Below are 24,481 nucleotides of genomic sequence, written 5' to 3' on the forward strand. Positions count from 1 at the left end.
TCTAATAAAATCATATGTTACTGTATTTTAAAATTTTCTAGATTTATAATTTGGACATTACAATTAAAAAAAGCTTATTTTTTCTTTAAAATTCATAAATAAAATTTCAAAAATTTGCGAGTCGTACTTTTTGATATTTTAAACTTTAGCTAAAATATATTTTTAAGCAGCTGATATTTGTAACTATGTGTAGCATGTGTAGTTAATTAATGCAAGTATCAATAAATTTATAAAAAATTATATATTAGTATTTAGGGTAATACTATCAACAATATTTAAAAAAGCGAAATCAATAATTAATATGAATTTGATACCTAAATCAAAATTAATATCTGAACTATCATCTAATGAAATTAGAGATGTATTCATGAATTTTTTTAAATCCAAAGGCCATCAATATGTTTATTCCTCATCTGTTGTTCCGCTAGATGATCCCACCCTTTTATTTACAAATGCTGGAATGAATCAAGTTATTTAAAATTTATTTGCTTCTAAAAATAATCTTTACAGTTCAAACCTATATTTTTGGGTAATGCTGATCCAAAAAGTGAGTTAGGAAAGTATATAAGAGTATGCAATACACAAAAGTGCATACGAGCAGGTGGTAAACATAATGATTTGGATGATGTTGGCAAAGATGTATACCATCACACATTTTTTGAAATGCTTGGCAATTGGTCTTTTGGAGATTACTTTAAAGTTTGCAGATATATGTTGTTTAATTAATGTTATATTTGTTAATTCTTGTTGTTTTTTGAATATATTATATATAGCTGGAGTTGGGCAGGCCATTTAAAAAAATAGAGATACATATTCTTTATAAATTATTTTATATAGACATACATATATTATTTAAAATATATGAAGGATATATAAGATGCTTGTATCTTTTAATAAATAATAGTATGATGGATGTCTTTTTATCAAAAATTAATTTTTTAATATTTAAATTATAATTAATAAAGATAAAATTGGATTTTAATAATCAATTTTTATAGAATATAAATATATAATTAGATAGAAAATTACTCTTTAAATTTACAATTATTAATATATATTTCATTTACGATTAAGTGATATCCTTAGCATCGAGTTAAAATATAATTACAATGATTAATATATTGAATAATTATATTGGAAATCAAATTTTTTCTGTATAATAAGCTATAAAGACAATGATGAGCTCAATAAAAATGCTTCAACATGCAAAATAAATTTAAAATCACCATGCTTTACCTATAATAAAGGAATGTTGTATGACTAAAAAAAGACAAGAAATAAATATATAAATCAATCACCAGATATATGATATAAAGAAATATGATCATATTATTTTTAATGAGTAAAAGAAAAATTCCATACAAATTAATAATATCAAATTCTTTTTTTAAAAAATATCTAAAAATTTTAGGCTTGGTATTTTTTTGGAGTAAAAATATCATTACACAATAAAAGATATAATCTAATTTTGTCAACAACTTATAAAATAATTGATATAAATATGAACAGGAAATCATAAGATTATATTATTTAATTTTCATATAACAATAAAGTTGGTATGCCAAATCTATAATAATTTTTAAAATTTATGAAGAAAGAAAAATGATTAATTCAAGAACCCATGAAAAAAAAAAGAAAATTGAATATTGATTTTAAAAAAGATAATATGGAAAAACATTGATATATCTTTTGGTAAGTAAAGGAAAAAAATATACAATTTTAAAAATAAAATACTTAGATTTAGATATAAGTATCATGAAAAATGCCAAAAAATACAAAGCACAAGATAAAAAAAACCCAACTCTATTTTTACAAGTGTTATTAAATAGTTAGAATTTTTAAAAATTGCTAACTGCCATGAGATTTAGTTAATAGATGTCCAAACTATTCTGTCATCTATGGGCATAATATGTGTATTATTTTTTGGTTAAAATATTGGGTTTGCCGTTTAAAAATTGAGTTGTTTACAACAATAGTATATACCTTGCTAATTATTTTATATTAATCAGATAAAAGTGAAATAAAACCTATGAAAGTATAAATATAAAAATAATTGAAATTGTTAACAAATTTTTTTATTAAAAAAAATTGCTATAATAAAGAAAGAAATTTGCACATGGGCTTGGGAATTATTAACTGAAGTATATAAGTTACCTAAAGAAAGATTATATGTAACATACTTTGGGGGTGATCAAGAATCAGGATTGAAGCCAGATTTAGAATGCAGAGATATATGGTTAAATTTGGGGTAATTATTATTATATATTTAAAATAGGATATTTATTAGTTTTGATTGTCATCTACTATTAACCTTGAATAGGGGCTAAACATAAGTTGGCCTAATCTAAAAATGTGTGCTGTAGTGAATCTGCTAAATATGAAACTCGAATTAATTTATATCCACCCTTTAATGAGCTATTTAAAATCAATTAGCAAACTTTACTATTTTAAATAATAATTATCAGAAGTCTATTGGTTAAAAATAATTAAGATAAATTTTTAAATGTACAATCATTTATGGTTCTTTTACTTATTAAATTTTTCTTATATGTTTGGATTATATAAACTTATATTATAATACTAATTACATCATAATTAGGGATTTATAGGTCCATTTTTTTGCATTGCCAAATAATCATAATGTCAATTAAAATTCATAGTTTAATGCATTAATACTAGCTAAAGATTCATTTATATAATGATTAATAGATTTAAGTTTATAGCTTATTCTAACTATAGATTTGGAATCTTTCATTTTTGAATCATTTATAAGGACGATTTTAAAATTTGAAAAATATGAGTATGCTAAAAATATATTATTATTATGAATATCAAACAATCATAAAAGTTCACAGTAAAGTTGTCTAAAATTCATAGAGTGAATGGAACTATACACATAATAAAATTAGATCAATATAAAAATTGTCGGTTTTTTTTACTATATTAATTACACACACAAACTCATAAAGTCTAAAATAAAACTTATTCAGATAAAAAATAATTAAATATTTTAATAAGAATATATAATATACAACTTTTCAGCAATCTACTTATTGACCCAGGATGGCTATTAAAAAAAATATCGATTTTAGTAGTATAGAGAAGTTCTATTTTTGAATGCAAATCTTATTTAAAATTTATAGGCCAAGCCTGACAATAAAATTTAGGTCCATACTAAGCATAAATATATATTGTATATGAGATAAAAATTGGCAACAAATAGCGTAAGTAATTTTCTCTCTGTTTTCCTTTATCAACTTATAGGCTGTTAATTAAAATTAAATTACAAGAAAATATAATATTTCTCACGTTTGATAAAAACACTTTTATATTCAATTTAACTTAATATATTTAATCTAAAAAAAATCTATAATATACATTAAATTAAGAAAAATAGATCATTGACATTTAAGTGGTATGTGTTACATAATGGCTTCAACAGCTGATTTTAAACCTAGATGCTTCAGTGTGAATACATCTTCAATGATTATAGCATTTATATCTTTATATCGTGATAATGAGACCTAATTTTGATGGATTGTATTCTAACATATGAATAAATGAATAACTACTACATTATCGGATCACACTGATTTTCTCCATACCATACAGCAGATACGCTTTTAATCAGAGTTTGAAAAAAAATTATCTTTGCATTTATTTAAAATAAAATTTATGATTTAATTTTGGAAAATTTCTTTATACACGAAAACAAAATTTGTTTATTGTATTCAAACTCTGCTTTTATTGCATCAATCATCAGTCTATTATCTTAATTTTTTAATCGACCACACAAAGTTAGTCCGTTTTGGCAAATAGAACAAATTTTGATGATATTCATTTTTATATCATGAGTATTCCTGAGAGAGACCAAACAAAATTGGCCATGCTAAAAAGTGGTCATTTTTTGAGGTTCTATGGTTTGTAAAGTAAAATTAGCAATTAATGCCACCAAAATTTGCCTAATCAATCAAAATTCACTAATAATGTTCCCAGAATAGAGAATCACAAAGTCCTTCCCGGCAGTATGAAGGATAACTTTTGGGAGATGGGAGATACTGGCCCTTGTGGGCCTTGTTCTGAAATACATTACGATAGGCTTGGTATGGTCGATGCTTCCCACTTGGTTAACAAAGATGTTCCCGAAGTTTTGGAAATATGGAACCTGGTTTTCATACAATACAACAGGTTTATCAATGAAAAACAAAATTAGATAAAAGATTGAGATTAAGAGAGCAAAGAAAAGCGGAATTAAAATTATTTGTCTTATAAAAAATAACGTTACGGTTAGTCTAGGGAAATTTTTGGGTTTCATTTTATATTTTAAATTGATATGATTTAATCCGACGACTATTTTGACTCTAGATATTTTTTGAAAATCGACTAAAGATATTTTTTTGATATTGGACCAAACACCGATTTTACAAATAGATCCCCGTACAACATAATGAATTTATCATCTCCACCCTTTCCAAAAAAGGAAAAGAAATTAATTTCCTTTGTTATCACATTTTTTTTTATTTTTTATCGATATTAATTTTATCTCAAAAAACCGGTTAAAATCAGGTGCCTAGAATAAAAGCAGTTTACTTAATGACGTACCCCCAGAAGTTTGATTATAGGTCTCTAGTTTATGATTATGATTGGCAGGGAATTCTAAGATTGGTTTATTTTTAGATGTTAAGGAGCAAGCCTTTCACATTTTAAATATTTTCTATCCCCTCCTCCACTTCAAGTAAAAAAAATCGAGATGCATAATTGTGATTTAATTTGTATATTGTATATCGCAGAGAAGCTGACGGTAAATTAGTCGTACTTCCTAAAAAGCATATCGATTGTGGCATGGGATTTGAACGTCTCGTCTCCGTTATACAAAACAAACCCTCTAATTACGATACCGATCTTTTTACAACTATATTCGATCAAATCCAACAAGTTTTATTTTTTTGATGATTTGATAATTAACTCACAATGCTGCTTGGTTCATATGTTAATTACCCTTACTTTTTTTAAAGCCGCGAGATCTATTATTCACGCGTGTGAAGAGAGTCAATATTTTCGATTTAAACGTGTTCAAAAAAATATTCAAATTAAATTTAGGCCCACTGCGACTCTTTTCATATGAATAAAAGTGCTTAAAAAAAATTAATTGATAATACATGCCTCAAGCATATGAAAAACAACAAAGCTAGGGGTCCAGACGATATTCCAATAGAAAGCCTTAAAGCACTAGGAGATGATGGAATACATCTCCTCACAAATCTGTACAATAAAATACTTGGAAATGAAGAGGTTCCCCAAAAATGGAGGAAGAGCTATCTAGTTCCTATCTTCAAAAATAAAGGGGATCCACACATTTGTCAAAATTACAGGGGCATAAAACTAATGTCACACTGTCTAAAACTATACGAAAAAATAATAGAAAAAAGATTAAGAGATATAATCGAAATAGGAGAGACACAGTTTGGCTTTATGCCTGGAAGATCAACAACTGATGCTATCCACGCAATTAGGCAAATGAGTGAAAAATACAGGGAAAAGAACAAAAAGCTACACATGGTCTTTCTCGATCTAGAAAAGGCCTTCGATAGAATCCCAAGAAAACTTATCTGGTGGGCGCTACGCCACAAAAAAGTTCCCGAAAAATATATAAGAATAATAGAGGATATGTATATGGGACATACAACAATGGTCCGTAGCACAACAGGTACTTCAGCAGGCTTCACAATAGCCGAAGGAGTTCATCAAGGGTCGGCTCTCAGCCCACTTCTCTTCATTACAGTAATAGATGTATTAGCACAGTCTATACCTCAAACAGTCCCGTGGAATATGATATTTGCAGATGATATTGTGATACTTGCCGAATCCAAGGATGAAATGAAAGAAAGGTTAGTGAATTGGATAAATATCCTAGAAACTCACGGATTAAAAGTAAATAGAGAAAAGACGGAGTATATGGTGATAGGAGGAGATGAAACGGAGAGTATTGATATAAATGATTGGCAGATATCCGCAATTGAAAGCTGCAAATATTTGGGCTCCACTATACAAACAAACGGCACAATAGAAAAAGAGATAAAGAATAAGATTAATCAAGGGTGGTTAAAGTGGAGATCTTTATCTGGAGTGCTATTTGACAAAAGAATCCCACACAAATTAAAGGGAAAAATTTACAGTTCCATAGTACAACCAACTATTCTATATAGTTCGGAAACATGGCCAACCAAAGAATCAGACGAGAGAAGTCTACAAACTATGGAGATGAGAATGCTGAGGATGATTGCTGGGGTAACAAGAAAGGATAAGGTGCGCAGTACAAGAATACTAAATAATTTAAAGGTAGTGCCCATTAAGACTAAGTTAATGGTAGACTTAGGTGGTATGGGCACACAATGAGAAGGCCTATGAACTACATAGGAAATAAAGTTGAAAAATTGGAAGTGACGGGCAAACGTAAAAGAGGAAGGCCAAAACTTCAATGGGGCCATAAAGTTAGAGCCAATATAAAGAAGTATAAAATAGATAAAAGAGATTGTACGAATAACATAAAGTGGAGAGAGATGTTGAAGGAGCTTACCACCAGAAAAGGTGAAAGCTAAAGAGAAAAATTTTTTTTTTATAAAATACAATGAAACCTCCTATAAGGTAAATTCACGTTTTTGAAGATCATTTATATATTTTGGGGGTTGTTGGGACCAAGCGGCAAAATCAGAATTTTTAAATTTAATAAAAAATGCACTAAATAAATGATTTTGATTTGGAAATTGGCAAAATAATTTGCTGAGCCCCTTTTTAAATATTGAAGATTCGATTTTTGCAGGAATTTATTCCAATATAATGTAGAATACTTATCCTATAAATTTCAGACAATTTCGTCATGTATCCTGTTTTAAAATTTATATACTAAAATTGCACGTATTGACGGAAATATCAAATATTGACCGTTATCGTCGGCTGAATATTATAGTATAATTTTTTTTCTCTCTTTAGCTTTCACCTTTTCTGGTGGTAAGCTCCTTCAACATCTCTCTCCACTTTATGCTATTCATACAATCTCTTCTATCTAATTTATACTTTTTTATATTGGCTCTAACTTTATGGCTCCATTGAAGTTTTGGCCTTCCTCTTTTACGTTTGCCCATCACTTCCAAACTCTCAACCTTATTTCCTATGTAGTTCATAGACCTTCTCATTGTGTGCCCATACCACCTAAGTCTGTTTACCATTAACTTAGTCTTAATGGGCACTACCTTTAAACTACTTATTATTCTTGTACTGCGCACTTTATCCTTTCTTGTTACCCCTATCATCCTCAGCATTCTCATCACCATAGTTTGTAGACTTCTCTCGTCTGATTCCTTGGTTGGCCATGTTTCCGAACTATATAGAATAGTCGGTTGTACTATGGAACTGTAAATTTTTCCCTTTAATTTGTGTGGGATCCTTTTGTCAAATAGCACTCCAGATAAAGATCTACACTTTAACCACCCTTGATTTATTTTGCTCTTTATCTCTTTTTCTATTGTGCCGTTTGTTTGTATAGTGGAGCCCAAATATTTGCAGCTTTCAATTGGCGATATCTGCCATTCATTTATATCAATACTCTCTGTTTCATTTCCTCCTATCACCATATACTCCGTCTTTTCTCTATTTACTTTTAGTCCGTGCTTTTCTAGGATATTATCCAAGTCACTAATCTTTCTTTCATTTCATCCTTGGATTCGGCAAGTATCACAATATCATCTGCAAATATCATATTTCACGGGACTGTTTGAGGTATAGACTGTGCTAATACATCTATTACTGTAATGAAGAGAAGTGGGCTGAGAGCCTATCCTTGATGAACTCCTTCGGCTATTGTGAAGCCTGCTGAAGTACCTGTTGTGCTACGGACCATTGTTGTATGGCCCATATACATATCCTGTATTATTCTTATATATTTTTCGGGAACCTTTTTGTGGCGTAACGCCCACCAGATTAGTTTTCTTGGGATTCTATCTAAGGCCTTGATCGAGAAAGACCATGTGTAGCTTTTTGTTCTTTTCCCTGTATTTTTCACTCATTTGCCTAATTGCGTGGATAGCATCAGTTGTTGATCTTCCAGGCATAGATCCAAACTGAGTCTCTCCTATTTCGATTATGTCTCTTAATCTTTTTTTCTATTATATTTTCGTATAGTTTTAGAAAGTGTGACATTAGTTTTATGCCCCTGTAATTTTGACAATTCTGTGGATCCCCTTTATTTTTGAAGATAGAACTAGATAGCTCTGCCTCCATTTTTGGGGAACCTCTTCACTTGTTCTGTTATAGGTTGTACAAGATTTTGACATGGAGAGTGTTCGTCTAGATGTAGTATGGTGGGGATTAAAGTTGAGAAGCTCCTGAAAATATCCTTTCCATCTATTCATTATTTCTTTTTCCTTTATTATCAATTTTTGATTACTTTCGGAGCTTTGTTTATATCCCTAGAGTTCTTTTCTCGCTGTTTGGCTAATCTGTATATTTTATTTTGCCCTTCTTTGGTATGTAGTTCTTCATACATGTCATCGTATGCCATAGATTTGGCCCTAGCCACCGCCTTTGTAGATATTCTCTTGGATTTTTTGTAAATTGTCTTGTCATCTGAGTTTTTGGATTTGAACCATATTTTATATAGGGCTTTTTTCTCTTTTATAGTGGTTTGTACCTCTTCATTCCACCACCATAGTTTTTTGTATGATTTGTTGCCTCCCCTTATCAAGCCTAGTGTCGATTTGGCAGTGTCTATTAATCTGGATGAAAGATCTGTCCACATTTTTTCACTGATTTGTGAGGAATCTATTGTTTCAATGTTTGCATTGATTGCAAAGGCATCTGTCATTGTTTCTAATTTGCCCCATTTGATGCATGGTTCCAGTTTTATCTTGTTTTGAGTGGATTTATTTGAGATGTGTAAATCCATGACTAGTAGCTTGTGTTGTGCGGCGATATCTTCTCCTGGTATGACTTGCAGTCTATTACATCTTTTAATCTTCTGCGAGAGATTAGCATGTAATCTATCTGTGTTTTCCTTGTACCACTTTCGTATGTTATTAAATGACTGTCTTTTTTCCTATAGTAGGTGTTGGTTAAGGCAAGGTCGAAGGCTTGCACAAATTTCAGTACGTGCTCTCCTTCATCATTTCTTTCTCCATATCCAAAACCACCATGATGCCTTTTGTAGCTATCTCTTGCTTTCCCTACATGCGCATTTAAGTCACCACCAATTATGACTAAGTCATCCTTAGGGATTTCCATTACAGCTTCATCAAGGATAGCTCTAAAGTCATCTTTCTCTTTTTCCTTGCAACCCGTTTGAGGAGCATATACTGAAAGGATGTGTAGTATTGATTGACCAATGCATAGTTTTATCTTCATTAGTCTATCAGAGATCCTGTTGACTTCTACTACTGAGGAGGTTAGATCTTGACTGAGGATGATGCCGACACCGTTCCTATTGCTAACAATTCCTTTATAGTACAATTTATACCCATCTCCAATCATTAAAGTCTTCTGACCTTTCCATTTCGTCTCTTGTATGCACGCTATAACAACTTTTCTCTTGTTCAACATTGATGCCAACTCTCTCGTCTTACCTTTAAGCGTCCCAATATTCAAACTTGCTAATCTTGTCTTCTTTGCTTTGACCTTTACTTTACTTTTCATAGGATGGAGGTCTACACCCTGCGCGTCACTTGGAGGGAACGCCCTAGCTTTCATATTCATATTTCCATTTGTTTCCTTTATTTTGTTTATTGGACAGGTATCCTTAGCACCCGGCTGTCCAGGTCTGTCGGTGACCAGGGTGTCATCTCTAAGCTGCGTAATTCATCTTACCATATGTCTAGTCTAAGCACATCAGTCATCGAAGAAAAACTTGAAAGTTTTTATGCTCCTTACCAGTATTGAACCTTCGTCCTTCTTCTTCCTTCTGTTTACAAGCATACATCTAACCCATTAGGCCACCACGGCGATAATATTATGGTATAATATATCCGTATTTTTGTAAAATTTAATTTTTTTTATAACATCAAGAATTAAAATAAATCTAATTTAAGAATAATCCTTTATTTGCATTATTATAGTGTGATCTATTAAAATACAAAAAGAATATTTTTTTAGAAATGGAAGAACACAGTAATTTTCAGCTAACGATATAATATTTTTTTAGAAATGGAAGAACACAATAATTTTCAGCCAACGATATAATACTATATATATACATTTACAAGAAGAAAAGTATTTAAAATAGGTTTTGATAAAACCAATCACTGAGTTTAATTACCACTTAGTCGATTTTTTTTTCTCTTTAACTTCTTACAACTAAAAGGTATACTAGTTATTATATAATAATTAAATTTGCTTATCAGAAATTGAACATACGACCTTATACGGGCAAGGTCAAAAGTGAGGACGTAGACGGAATAGATATGGCCTACAGAGTCATAGCAGATCACGTTAGAACGCTAACTATAGCTTTATCGGATGGAGGCAGACCCGATAATGTTGGAAGAGGGTTAATTATTTTGAGTATATAAATACTTATTGATTTAATCTGTGTATTTAAATTTTCTGATTTTTAAATAAAAATTTAATTGTTCCACTATTTCGTTTTAGTAAGAATATATCAATTTTTAATATTTTCCTCATTGATTTAAAGATATGTTCTGCGGAGGATTCTAAGAAGAGCGATAAGGTATGCCAATGAAAAATTAAATGCGCCAACTGGTTTTCTTTCTAGCCTAGTTCCTACCGTAGTGCAAAATTTACAATCAGTTTTTCCTGAAATTGCCAACGAATATGACACAGTTCGTATATTTTTTTTAGATACATCTTAAATTAAATTAAATTTAAATTTCCTTGCAGATATTTAATATAAAATATAGCTTAACGTTGAAGAGTTATTTTTTCGCAATTTGAGCCAATTTATTTATAAGACTATAAATTACGATGCCTCCACAAGATGGTCACTCAAGGTGGTTGGTCTACTTAAAACCTTAAAACAATTTTGATAAGATCACCTTTTATATAGAAGTTTGAATGATGCTTATCTTAAAAGGTTAAGATAGGGTTGTCACCTATAAATCTGTATAAAATTTAAATAACGTTTATCGGTTAAAGACATAGTATATATTTGCAATTATTATACGATTAAATATTTTATATCTTGCCAAAAAAATTAATACTTAGAAATTGCAAAATATTTTATATAATATCAGTTTGAAATGCTCTTCAAAATTTTGATCCCTCAAGATTTTTTTTTAAAACTAAGTAATTTATTCTACAATCTAATAATGATATTTGACTATTTTTTTAAAAAAAAATGCTTAATATTTATAGACGATCGAGATAATTGATGACGAAGAAACGCAGTTTATCAAAACATTATCTAGGGGCAAGAAATTATTGCAGAGTACGATCAAAAACTTGCCCATAGGAACTGAGCTCGGTTTAAGAATATTGCCTGGTTAGATTAAAAAATATATATAATAAATAATATTAATGTTTATTCTTAAAACGTGATTGTAAAGTATTTTTTTAAAAATATAGAGGGTTCAATTTAACCCCCTTAGTTTTTTTTTCTTAAATTTTGGAAAAAATAATTAAATTTTATTTCACAACTTTGTTTATTTTCGGATATATAGACCCTTTAAAAAAATGAAAATTAATAAAATTCATGCCATTTATTATCAAACATCTCATATAATAATCAAGCTAGAGTAGTGATTTAAATTTGGTTATGTCACTTTAATAATCGTTCTTCAAATAACATGACAAGTAAAATTTAATATAATAAAAATCAGATTAGAGATTAATAATTTTAAAAAAAAACTATAAATAGAAAACTGATAATAGGACATCACAATATGCATTTTTTTTTACAAGTAGATACTTGACTACTTTTATAATTGTATTAATGTAGGGCCTGCAGGTCTCTGAGAAATATGTAATATCTTTCCAAAATTTAGAAAAATGCAAGTAATATTTAGTCATCTTTAGAAAATAAATTTTAAATCGGGACCGAGGTATGCTCTTACCGAATTTAAGAGAATCTCCATCCAAGTTTGGCCTGATCGGATAACCGTAATTTAATTCACGAAAAGTGAACTTAAAATCAATATAGTAATCATGAAGGACTGGGCATTTATTAAATTTAATATTAAACATATCAATCAACAAAGGCGACGTTGCCTGGAAGTTATACGACACTTACGGGTTTCCCTTGGATTTGACTCAGCTCATGGCGGAGGAACAGGGTATAAGCGTCGATTTAGTTGGGTACGAAAAGATGAAACAGTTAGCTGTGGTAAGTTTTTTTTAAAAAAATCATTTTATTTTATCTTTGTTTAATTTAAATTAATAAATATTTGACTATAAATAGTTATATGTATAACCCTTAACAACATTTATTCTGCTGGACATTGAATTAATAAGATTTCCGCATTTTTTTGAAGATCCATCCTAATAGTATTTTTATGATACTCCATAAGTTTCAATTAGGTTAAAATCATGACTCGATACTGACCACTCTAGAACATTAATTCTTTTATCAAGTAGCTATTTATTAGGCGATTTCGTCATATGACTAGATATTTCATCTTTTTAAAGACGCACATGTTTTTCAGGAAATAAGATACGGCTGATTGGGCTAAGTTGCTGATCAAATATCTTTTAACAAGGCAAGGCTTCCAACACTCCTTCTGAACCCATAATTTTTAAAATATAAACAATTTAGGTGAGTGGCTTCATTCTTGGTTCCGATTCCACCATCCTTAACCATACAATATTTTATTACCCCTGATAGTAATAAAAGTATTATTACTATTATCATGATTATTAAACTGGATTCGTTAGATAAGATGACGAGTGTATTTCGTTGTTGTCGGGTCCCATTCGAGAATTAAAAAACCCATCATAATTGTTTCTTTTTCTGGTTCATAATGAATGGTTTTTTTAATAACTTAGGTTAAAAATTATTTAAAGGACATTAATAACAAAAAAATATTCCATATAAAAATGGAAATTCTTTTTTTTTTTGAATTCTGATTTTCCATGTTGTTTGAAAGATATTTTTTTTATAATCAACTTCTACTCATACTAATGAATCCTGGCAATTGGCATGACATTTTTCGAATTATTTTGTTCAAAACACGCCTGTGGAATTTAATTATTATTCCTTTAAATTTAATATAGGACTGTGCCGATCTACAAATTTTTCACCGATCCGATATTTACCTATATTATTAAATTTATATTGATATTTATTTACCATCTATCTTTGAACCAATGTTTATTTTCTATTTTTAAAACAATTAACTTTCACAAATAATTAGTGTATTTTGTTATTTTTATTCCCCAAAAGCTAATAATCTCATTTAAAATATTTGCAAGGTTTATGGGTGAATCTGTAGTGTTGTTAAATTTGGCCAATTTAAAAAGGACTAAATTAAGATTTCAACCAAAATATTATTACCTAAGTCTCGAAATTTCACCAAATACAAGTTCTAACCTTTCTGCACTCTGTTGGTATAAGCTCGAGTAATTCACTATTGGCCAAAATCTTGAGTTAATCGTTTTTAAAAATTGACTAAATCGAGTCGTTTAACAACACAAGCGGAATGTGACTTAAATGGATAACAGATGTTCAAAAAATTTATGTTTCCCTCATATTTATCAATTATTGACTTAGGTATTAATATTTGATTCATTATTCGAACTAATTTAACTTTTATTTTAAAATTAATTATCTAACATCAGCTAAAAGTGAAAAAAGTCTATTTTTGTTAATCTCTATTATTTCAGGTAACATAATTGCTAATGAGCTCAAAATTTTGATTTTAATATAACTAGGACATATATAACCTGCTTATAAATTCTTATCTATATTGAAACGAGTCGGCCGAAAATTTAGATTTTCTTGATCATTTTACATGGATGTCCCAATGATTATTTTGCACAAATTATAAATGTTATTTTTATTACCATAATGATTACACTTGCCTAAACATGAACTATTTGAATATTAACTCCCAATATTCTTAAACTTTATAAAATCTTAAAACAATAATGAACAACAAGCAAATATCTCAAAATAAAGCAGGGGGTTCCGAAGAGAAAATCAACGATCTGAATGTTCACGATATGAGTTATTTGAGGCAAATGAATATTCCGTACACAAATGATCGGTTCAAGTATGATTATCAAACATCACCAGTTATTCATAGCAATTCATCTAATCTACTACAAGATGCAACAGTTGTTTATAGTAATAAAAAAAACTTTTCTATTTTTTGAAAGGATAAAATCTTAATCTTGGGATAGGGCTTTCTTCCTTTTACTTAAAATACAAGCCTTAAATTTAACATTTGTAGTTTAAACATGGCTTACATAGGGCCTATGGCATATCTAACTAACCTTAGTTTCACGTCAGTTTTGCTAAATTTTGTTACCTTCTTAAAGATCAATCCCACAATCCTTTTATAAATGTATTTCTCTTAAATATTATAAATTTTAATTCAATAATATCAGATTTAAAAAATAAATAATAAATGATTTATATCAATATAATAAACCTCAAGAATTCGAACCTATAACCGCTAAGATCTTGGCTATAAAGCGTTTTCAGTCCAATACCGAATCAACGGGTCACCATTGCTTCATCGATATTATAGGAACCGAATCTGAAGCTAACACGCATAAAGGTTCTACAATCACCAATGGTCATGCGCCAAACGAAAATATGAGAAATAAAGATTATAATAATAACGTGGCTTTGTTACTGGACTCAACTAATTTTTATGCAGAATCTGGTGGTCAAATATACGATACAGGATTTATCAATAAAGAAAGCGGGGAAGATGTAAATTAATTAAAATCTCTCAATTAAGTCACCCACGGTTAGGGGGAGAGGTATTGTGGCCAACATGTATAACCGTTTTTTCTAAAAGAATCCAATACATTAGTAAACTTTTAGAGTAGGTGATTTACATTATGGCAATTGACATCAAACATTTCATCTTATGATTTTTTAAGTTTTGAGAAGATTTCAAAATGTCCTGGAGCCAGTTCTTTATGGCTCGGTTTGGCTCATTATTTTTCAGAAAATATTTACTTTATGAGTTCACACTTTTAGATATGAAGGAAATCTCAAATATTTTGAAGAAAACAGTCTATTTAGCTTTTCGCGGATCTGAGTTTTTTTTTACCTAGCCAGACGGTAGAATTAGTCAAACACCTATAGGTGACTATTTCAGTATAAAATTTACAAATTAACTTGCAAGAATTAGATTTATTTGAAACTTTTATTTTGAGAGGTATTAAATCTTCCAACTTTTAAGCTATACCCTTGATTTTAATATTTTGTCATTTTTTTAAAAATTTTATGCTATAGGAGGCTGAATTTGTTGTGAAAAATACTCAATCTAAAGGTGGTTATGTCATACACGTGGGCGATTTGGAAAAAGGATGTTTGAAGGTCGGAGATTTAGTCAAACTTTACATAGATGAGGTATAATTTTTTCAACTATAAGGTTTTAAAAAATTAGTAAGTTAATATATTTTGCTAATGTTATTTAGTTTTTATTATATTGTACAGCGCCGTAACTATGGATTTTAACTTGGAAGGGGGAGGGTGTACTAAAATTTAGCGTATTTTGATCAGTAAGAGGCTTCACAAGCACCTGGGGTAAATAACAAGTGGGAAGCCATGAAGAAATCCTGATTGAGGACATATGTGGATGGAAAAGAGGGCTGTCTAGACATAAGAAGACATGGTGGTGGAATTAGGAGGGTGCGAAAGCTGTGAACGAGAAACAGAAATGTTACAAAAATGGTATAACAGTGAAATTAGTGATGAAGATATAAAGAAGGCGAAAAGAAATCCCAAGAAATCAATAGCGAAAACGTAAGATGATCAAAGGCAGAGGTTTGCTAAAGACATAGAATGCGCGGGTAAGAGGATATATGGTTAGGATCGCAAAAAAGAGACAAAATGTAATAGGCGTTAAATGCCTGAAAATTATGGAAGGATATGAATGATAGTATAGGAATTAAGAATATCTTACATGGAAAAATTTTTGAACGAAGAGAATGGATCGGATAATGAAATTAGTTGTGCAAAAGTAGAACGTCTAGAAGTAGGTTTATCAAGGATGAAATTACGATAGCGTTTAAAAGATGCAACAAGGGAATGTAACGGGTTTAGCTAAAGTGGAGAAATGTTTAGAGGCTCCTGATGACTTGGGAAAATTTAATTGTCACACAAGGAACTATTCCTGAGGATTGGTGAAGAAGTATAATTATTACAAAATATACAAAGGGAAAGGGGATCCTTTTGATTACGGGTCTTATAGGGCTATTAAACTCTTGGAACATGCTATGAAAGTATTTGAGAGGGTACTAGAGAAGCGGAGGGAACAAACGAAAATTTATGAAATGCAGTTTGGTTTTACATGAGTGAAGATAGTCATTAAGGAAATCAGGTGTGGAAGAATGGTTGAAGGGTCAGGCAATTATGGAAGAAGTTCAAAGAGATGTCGTCTATTCTATCTAACAATTAAAAATTTCTCTGAAGTTAAAGGGAAAAGTTTGCGTAATCTGTGTAAAGATTTCTTTAGTTTATGTCGATGAAACTGACTCACGAAGCTAAATTGGAAAGAACAAAGATGAAGATGGTTAGGGTGTGGGGTACCTCTGAGAGAGAGAAAATAGCAAGGAATTGCAAGCAATCAAGGATAGGAATAGAAATGATTTTTATGGTAATGAGAAGAAATAGTCTAAGATGGTTTGACCATGTGGAACACAAGATAAAAGATGACTGGTTAAAAGATGTATCTTGATTTAAGTAGGAGGATCAAAATCTCGAGGAAGGCCTAAAATGACGCTGATAAAGGTGATAGTGATACAAAAAACGCAAATTTGCAATATTTAATGGGCTGGGGCAGAAATTTGGTCCTGAACACAAAAAAGATGTTTTATGAATCTATTTTTAGCAACTAATTTTTTTAAGGAAATTATAAATTTTATAAGATTTAGCTTAAGAGAATAGACTCTCAGAGACCATTTACATATCCTGCTCATGTAAATTTTTTGACGAGTTTTATATTTTTTCTGCCTGGTCGGTTATAAAATAATTAATTTATTGGTAATATTAATTTATGGATATAAATTGAAGGATAGACGAAGGCTTATAATGAACAACCACACAGGAACCCACGTTCTCAATTTCGCTTTACGCGATGTATTAAAAGAAACCGAACAAAAAGGCTCTTTAGTCGCGCCCGACAGATTACGATTTGATTTTTCTGTCAAAGTAATTCACAATTTATTTAAACGCCTAGTTCATTTGATTTTTTTGGCGTTGCTTATGGTTATCTTATCTTATTATTTTCATACAGCTTTTTAAGATATATAGATGTTGATAACTTAGCAAGGATAGGCATTAACATATACTAATGCATATGCATTTAGCAAGGGTGGGCGACATATCGATAAATTACATTTTTTTAAATCATTATTTTTAATTAACCCTCTAAAATAAATTCCCTAAAACACCCCAAAAGATTTTCAGTGGATTAGACTCTTACTATCCTCGGGAATGCAATACACTTTGACTAAAAAACGTTCTATTTTAGGTTGATAGCAAATAATAAAACGTATCATAATAATATAAAAAAATAGATTCATATTGCTTTATTGCGCATTGTGAATCTGTCGCATATCTAAAATTTAACATTATTTAAGAGTATAACAATACATTTTTATATAAAATATTTCTTTTATCTCTATTCAATGGGATAATGAACTTCTGTCTTCTAAAAAAAATTAACAGGGAAAGTAATTTTATTTAGAAAATACACATTCGAAATGTTGACCAAATATTTTAGAATTATAATATGGATAGCTGGCTTTTGACAAAATTAATATTAAAAATAAATAAAAAATATGTGTATCTAAATACATACTACGTATAAGCTGTAAAAAGAATTATAATAGTTACACCTTTTTTGTAATATGTGTATTCAAATATAAGGTGCGAAATAGAGGGTTAGTAAAAGTTATTAAATATAGCTTTTTAATTAAATTATCTTACCATTTTTTTACATGTAAATAGTCCCCCCTGACAACTCAACAACTAAAGATGTTGGAAGACATTTGTCGAGATGTGATAGATAAAGATTTATCTGTTTACGCTCAAGAAGCGCCACTACAATTAGCTAAATCTGTTAAAGGAGTTAGAGCCATATTCGACGAAGTTATTGTTATGCATTTTAACGACCATTAATAGTTATTAAAATAAATATAAAAGTTAAAAAAATATATTATTATCATGATGGAAATTAGTGATCTGCATCGGGCCTAATTTTTCAAGCCCGACCCAGCCCGAAATTTTTTTAAAAAAGTTTTAAAGGCCCGGCATGAACCCGAATTTTTTTATAAAAATTAACCGATTCGCCTCGGCCCGTATTTATTTTAATATATAAATTAATTTTTATAATTACTCAAAATAAAAGACATATGTTATATGTCGTTTAGTTTCAATAAATAAAATCAAATATTTTTATTTTACATAAAAAATTCAATATAAAATTGATAAATTTAGATATATTTAAAACAATTCCAAGGTCTGACCCGACCCGGCCCGAATTTTTTTAAAAATATTAGGCCCGGCCCGAACCCGTTTATTTTAAATAGAATTAGGTCCGAGCCCGACCCGTTCGGGCCGGGTCTAACTCTGCAGATCTCTAATGGAAATTATTAATTTATATCGCCTATGAACATTGTAAATAAAATGAGAGATTAAGTTTAAAAAATTTTTTCTTTTATTTCAATTTGCAATTGTTATGCGATTCCCAAATACTTTAGTTATTAAAAATTACATAAAAAAATTCTATTTAAACCATGTTAAATTAATTTTAAACGTATTAAATAATAACATAAAGATTCTATGATGTATATAAAATTTGTAGTAATTATTTTTATATTTTATAAAGGCCTATCCCGACCCCGTTAGAATAGTTTCTATAGGTATTCCGGTCAAGGACCTCGTCGAACAGCCCACTGGAAATATGGCATATAAATATTCGGCCGAGTTTTGTGGCGGAACGTAAAAATAAATTTTTTATTAAGTCATTTAAAAACATTGTTAAATTAGATATTATATAATGTACCAAACATTATATTTGTGTTAAATTGTTAGAATTCCTCCCTAAAAGGTTAAAACTGTTAAATGCGTTCTTAAAATTATAATATAACGGGGAAGCTTATTGAAATTTATTACACTATTTTTTGTCAATTGATTTTAAAAAAAATTTGACTGCAAGAAATATATTTGTATCAAGAAACCCTTTATTATTATTCTTATGAAATAATATAGAAAATTTTATTTTTCACATTTAATAAAATGAATAAATTTTGAAAGGCATTTATTTAGTAGTGGACATATTGAAAATATGGTCATAACTCAGGAAGAATCTTTGGCCAAAGGAATAAGAAGAATTGTTGCTTTGACTGGCAAAGCAGCTCACCAAGTACATCATGTTGTTTTCATATTTATTATTTTATAAAATTTTCTTAGATGATGTTATATATTTTTTTAAATTTTTATCATTTCCAAACTTTCTGAATTAATTGCAACTTTCTATCTACGAATTAATATTTTTAATCATTATTGGATGGTATACGTTGTTTTCATTCCTGCCAATACATACAGTCATGTATATATTATGTATTCTATTAATTTATTTTTATATCCATATGATTACAGTAAGTTATCTTTTTATTTATTATAACCTTGTCTCTTATATGAATATGGACATTTTCCTCAACTAACATTTTGAATTTGGTTTTCTCATAACATATGACCTGCCAACTTATTATATGTATCAACACATTTATTCCTATTGCGACCAATATTAATTACATGATACCTGCGACTCACTAATATTTCCATTTTATCCACCCTCATTTCGTTTTTCATCATTCAAGTTACTGATTCATAGAGGATAGTAGGTTGTATTGCTTAGTTGTTTAATTTCTCCTTGGATTTTAAGGATATAGGTGAAGATAATTGATGAAAAAATTTTTAAATTTCATTTTATGGAAAGGTTTTGGGAACGTAATTTGGGAAAAATTATAAAACTCTAAATGAAGAAACAGTAATCATTTTAAAGTTTCCTGAATAGTTCCAGCACGTTCCGAGAAATATAAAATTTTAATTAACCTTTTTTTATAAGCAATAAATACGGTATTTAAAGGCTCATTCATAAATATTCATGTTCCGAGAATTATAAAATTTTAATTAATTTTTATAAGCAATAAATACGGTATTATAAAGTCTCATTCATAAATATTCATTTTTCTGTCTTTAATTCCAGTTTGTTAAATCACAATGTTATCTAGTAATATATGTGATTTTAAGATTATACTAATATTTTTTTAAAAAATCAAATTTAAAATAATTGTAACTATTTACGAAATTGATATTATATTAGCAAAAGTTTTTTTTAAATTTAAAGTTGATTAATTGATCTGGTTTAAATCTCTTTAATAAAAATTAATATTTTACCTCCAACTTTTTAAAACTACTCTATTATTGTATTAATAATTTAAATTGAAAATATATGCAACTTTATATGGGGAAATTATTATCAAATTGAACCTACATAAGATATAAGAAGTATATTCTATAATGGATTTGGAGATATCATAATTATTTTCCTCCTCCATCTAAGTCAAAAATATATAAGTAAAACTAAATTGAAATTAAATGTTCCTAAATATCTTAACATTGTTTTGATTAATCACAGATTTTTCTTAAAAAAATTAAAAAACCATTTTACTAATTTTGTTTTATTATAAATTCAATATCCTATACATAAGGCCATTCAAAGGAGCCAAAAATTAGAAAACATTTTAAACAATCTGTGCAACGAAGTTAAAGATTTTATCAATACATCCGGGCCGCAACCCTGCAACATGATTTACAAAACTAATAAAACAATTCTCGATATCAGCAAAGTATATAAAAATTTAATTTTTTTTTACAAATTTATTTTAAAATAATAAAAATTTAAAATTTTTGTTGAGCCAAAAAAAACGATTGCTATAATTATTTAAGCTTATAAAAGTGACTAACTCATAATGATGACCATCTCCTTATCTTAAACACTATATACCTATCCCTCACTGCTAAAAAAGTTATCAAAATTTTCTATATATTGATCAAAACTTAGTTGTCAGTAAAGGATAGCATTTTTTATAATATCTTTCATTATTTTAAATACATTTAAAAAAAAATCAATCATACAAGGAAATAAATACTGCAGTTATTCCCTGTTGGAAAAAGGATCAATTTAGAGCGGATTTAAAGGATATCAAAAAGCATATTGATACCTTGGAAAAAGCCGAAAATAATAAAATCCTTCAAAAAGTTTGAAATTTTAATAATTGTTTTTTTTAAAAAAAAAATTTGTTATATATTAAAAATGATAATTCTTCAGAGATATTCTTAAATATTTGACATAATACTTTTTATCTTTTATTTTACCGAATATCCAATAATATCATATCCACAAATTACAAAATAAAATTATGTCCAAAATGAATATCTAAATATGACCAGGACTTAAATGAATAAAATCTGAATATAAATTTTAAAACAATGACCTTTTATTCTCAGATTAAATTGAGGAAAAAAATATATTCATTTGAGGCAAAAATCAATAAAAAATGGGTCAAATAAAATTTTATAAATAAAATACGAGGAACATAAAAACAAGGCTAAATAATATAACACTAACATAATAAAATAATGTTGATGCCCGTCACTTATAAAGTGGCAGATACAACAAAACCCTTTCGATTTTTTTAATATTTAAATTATATATTATGCTAATAGTCAATAAGAATTAAAAAAATCACTATGCTTATTTTTAATATCCAATTCGATCTGATTTATCTAATAAATAATTATTTACCTTATAAAAAATTTTTTTAAAGAAAACATTAATTTTTTTTCTAAAATCATATATATCTTAAATATAATATATCTATAATATATTTGACCAAGAATAATAATGTTTTATTTTTAGGGATTTAAATTTTAATAACCTTTAGAAATTCAAACAAATGACCTTTATTTTTTTTATTTAAAAAAAATCAGATAATCGACGAAACTAAGGTATTAGCTAATGAAACGGGAGAATCATCATATATAGTTCACAAGTTTGATGTTGGGAATAACAAAAAAGTTATACTAAATTATTATAATTCGGGAGAATAAATTTTGTTTAATTAAATTTTAAGTGATCTGGGTAGTCTTTTAAGCTATTCTTCTTCATCGTTTTAATGTCAAAATTTGTCCTATCCTTTCATATGACTCTTTTGGGCCATGTCAACCTCAATTTTCATATCCAATATTTCCATGCGAAGCATAATTTTAGGATTTGAGTTGTCTTAATAATAAATTAGTTTTTTTTGATATAATCATTTCTTTTTTAAAAATAATAAATCTATACTGTAACTTTAAAGAGAATTAATACTGATATGAAAAATATATCATTTAAAAAAATATATTATTTAGGCATTAGATGCTGCTATTAAAGAATACCAAACAATATGTCCGGACTCATCTATAATGTTTATAGGAGTTGAGAATAATAAAGATGAGGAAGATGTAAAGATAACTTTAATGTGTCGCGTTCCTGGGGTATTATAAAACAAATGTTTTTTTTAAACTATTTACAGTGCTAAAAATATGATAAAATTATTCGAGGCTCATTATTTTTTCATTTAGTTCAAATAATTTTATTTTAATACAAATGTATTATTATTACCAGAGTTGTTAAACCCTACTTTTAAAAGTAGCATGCTACTGCTATCGCTAACCAAGCTCTTTTTTGGCTACTTTTTATAAAAAAAATTTAGAAATATATTTGTTTTATTTTTTGCTTATAATGTAATTGAATAGTATATAACATATAAAAATAAATATTTAAATATAATTTGTTTTGTAAAAATAATTATGTAATAAAACTATAATTTATTTAATAAAAATATCTATTTATGGTAATATTCATTTTTTATTTATTTTGCTGCATTTTAATAATAAAATCATTCCTATACTAACATTCCAAGTCGTCTAGAGCGAGAAGCAGAAAGTATAAGTTTCGTTTTACTAAATAATCTCTCAAGCACTTGATGGCAAGGCAGTATTTAATTTTATATACATATTTTTAATATAAGAAAAATTATCAAAAATACTCATTTGTATTTACAGATTTAAAAAGGACGTCTGGGGGATTTGTTATATTAGTATCCATTATTTCAAAAAAATTGTCAATGGAAGTCGTTTTTATGGTTCTAACTAGGGCATCTTTGTCGGCTATCTCAATCATTAGTGTCCAACGAAAAATTATTGTACCAGGGGATGAGTTTCAATCATCATAGTAAATGAAGGAGGCTCGACAATAACTTTTATCAACCAGTTTCCTGGAAATATTAATATATGCAATATTATAAATCATTTAGCTTGAATTGAGTTGATCTTTTTGGATGTAGTCTCCCTATACCAAAATTATTAAGATGTTTTTCTATCTCTTTAAAAATGTTGACATAAACATTCTTACAAAATTAATGAAAATTACCTTTAGGTGGTTTTTGAGGTTATAGCTACTAGATGTATTTGAGGATATATTTTTTAAAGTTTGAACAAATAAATTTGTAGTCACCTTTTGTTTTTATATTAATTTGAAAATGTTTTTCCAATTTTGTAAATTAAATATTTGTATTATTGTTATCAAGAACATTTTCTTATATGGTACCTTCCATTTCATTAATATCATAATTGTCTGACTCACTTAAATCGATTTGGATATCCATTTGCGTTGACATTTTAAATAATTTACACCAGATGATTTAATTTTATAATACAAATTTATAATATGAATTTTAAAATTAAGTAACAAATTATAAAAATCATAATTAATTATGATATTTTATTTAAATTTTCATGTTTATAGTTACATTCATTATATTTTTAAAAAGTTGCAAAGTAGTGCTCTAATTAGCTACTTTCAAAAAAGGAGCGCGCTTAAGAAAAATAAACAATTGGGAAAAAAAGTAGCGCAGCGAGCTACTTTAACAACTCTGATTTTTACGTTGTATATAATATTATAAATTTTCTTGTTTTATTAAAAAAAAATAGAGCACTGTAGATACAGTTGGCCTCAAAGCTAACGAATGGATAAATTACTTGATAAAATCTATGAAAAATGTCAAATACGGAGGCAAAGATATATCTGCACAAGCGGTAGGCTTCTTAGATCATATAAAAGAGGTAGCCACAGTTAAAGATTTGGCGATGAATTTTGCGCGAATGAAAATGAATCGTGAAAATTTTTGAGTTTATTATGTAATATTGTATTTTAACTTTTTTGAATGTGTTGCTAACGGTTTCCTTATT

The 24,481-nt window shown here is 28.3% G+C and overlaps 1 protein-coding gene across 3 annotated transcripts; it reads left to right on the plus strand.

Moving 5' to 3' along the window:
• Positions 1-149: 149 nt before the first annotated feature.
• On the plus strand, positions 150-24,470 carry LOC135924835 (alanine--tRNA ligase, cytoplasmic-like). Of its 3 annotated transcripts, XM_065459957.1 has the most exons (22): positions 150-215; positions 256-469; positions 511-699; positions 2,103-2,248; positions 3,997-4,188; positions 4,791-4,935; positions 10,389-10,534; positions 10,679-10,826; positions 11,359-11,485; positions 12,201-12,325; positions 14,098-14,284; positions 14,598-14,878; positions 15,410-15,526; positions 17,192-17,329; positions 18,131-18,271; positions 19,011-19,123; positions 19,439-19,547; positions 20,899-21,036; positions 21,329-21,448; positions 22,181-22,267; positions 22,601-22,726; positions 24,224-24,470. In XM_065459957.1, exons 2-22 carry the CDS (start codon positions 302-304, stop codon positions 24,419-24,421), a joined length of 3,141 nt encoding a protein of 1,046 aa, XP_065316029.1. In that variant the 5' UTR covers positions 150-215; positions 256-301; the 3' UTR covers positions 24,422-24,470. The 3 variants fall into 3 exon arrangements, with proteins under 3 accessions (XP_065316029.1, XP_065316030.1, XP_065316031.1); XM_065459958.1 differs by lacking the exon at positions 3,997-4,188; XM_065459959.1 differs by lacking the exons at positions 150-215; positions 256-469 and having other exon boundaries at positions 590-699; positions 2,107-2,248.
• The last annotated feature ends 11 nt before the right edge of the window (positions 24,471-24,481 follow it).

The sequence above is a fragment of the Gordionus sp. m RMFG-2023 genome, chromosome 2 (assembly GCF_954871325.1).
Source record: "Gordionus sp. m RMFG-2023 chromosome 2, tfGorSpeb1-WG-v2, whole genome shotgun sequence".
Classification (NCBI taxonomy): Eukaryota; Metazoa; Nematomorpha; class Gordioida; order Chordodea; family Parachordodidae; genus Gordionus; species Gordionus sp. m RMFG-2023.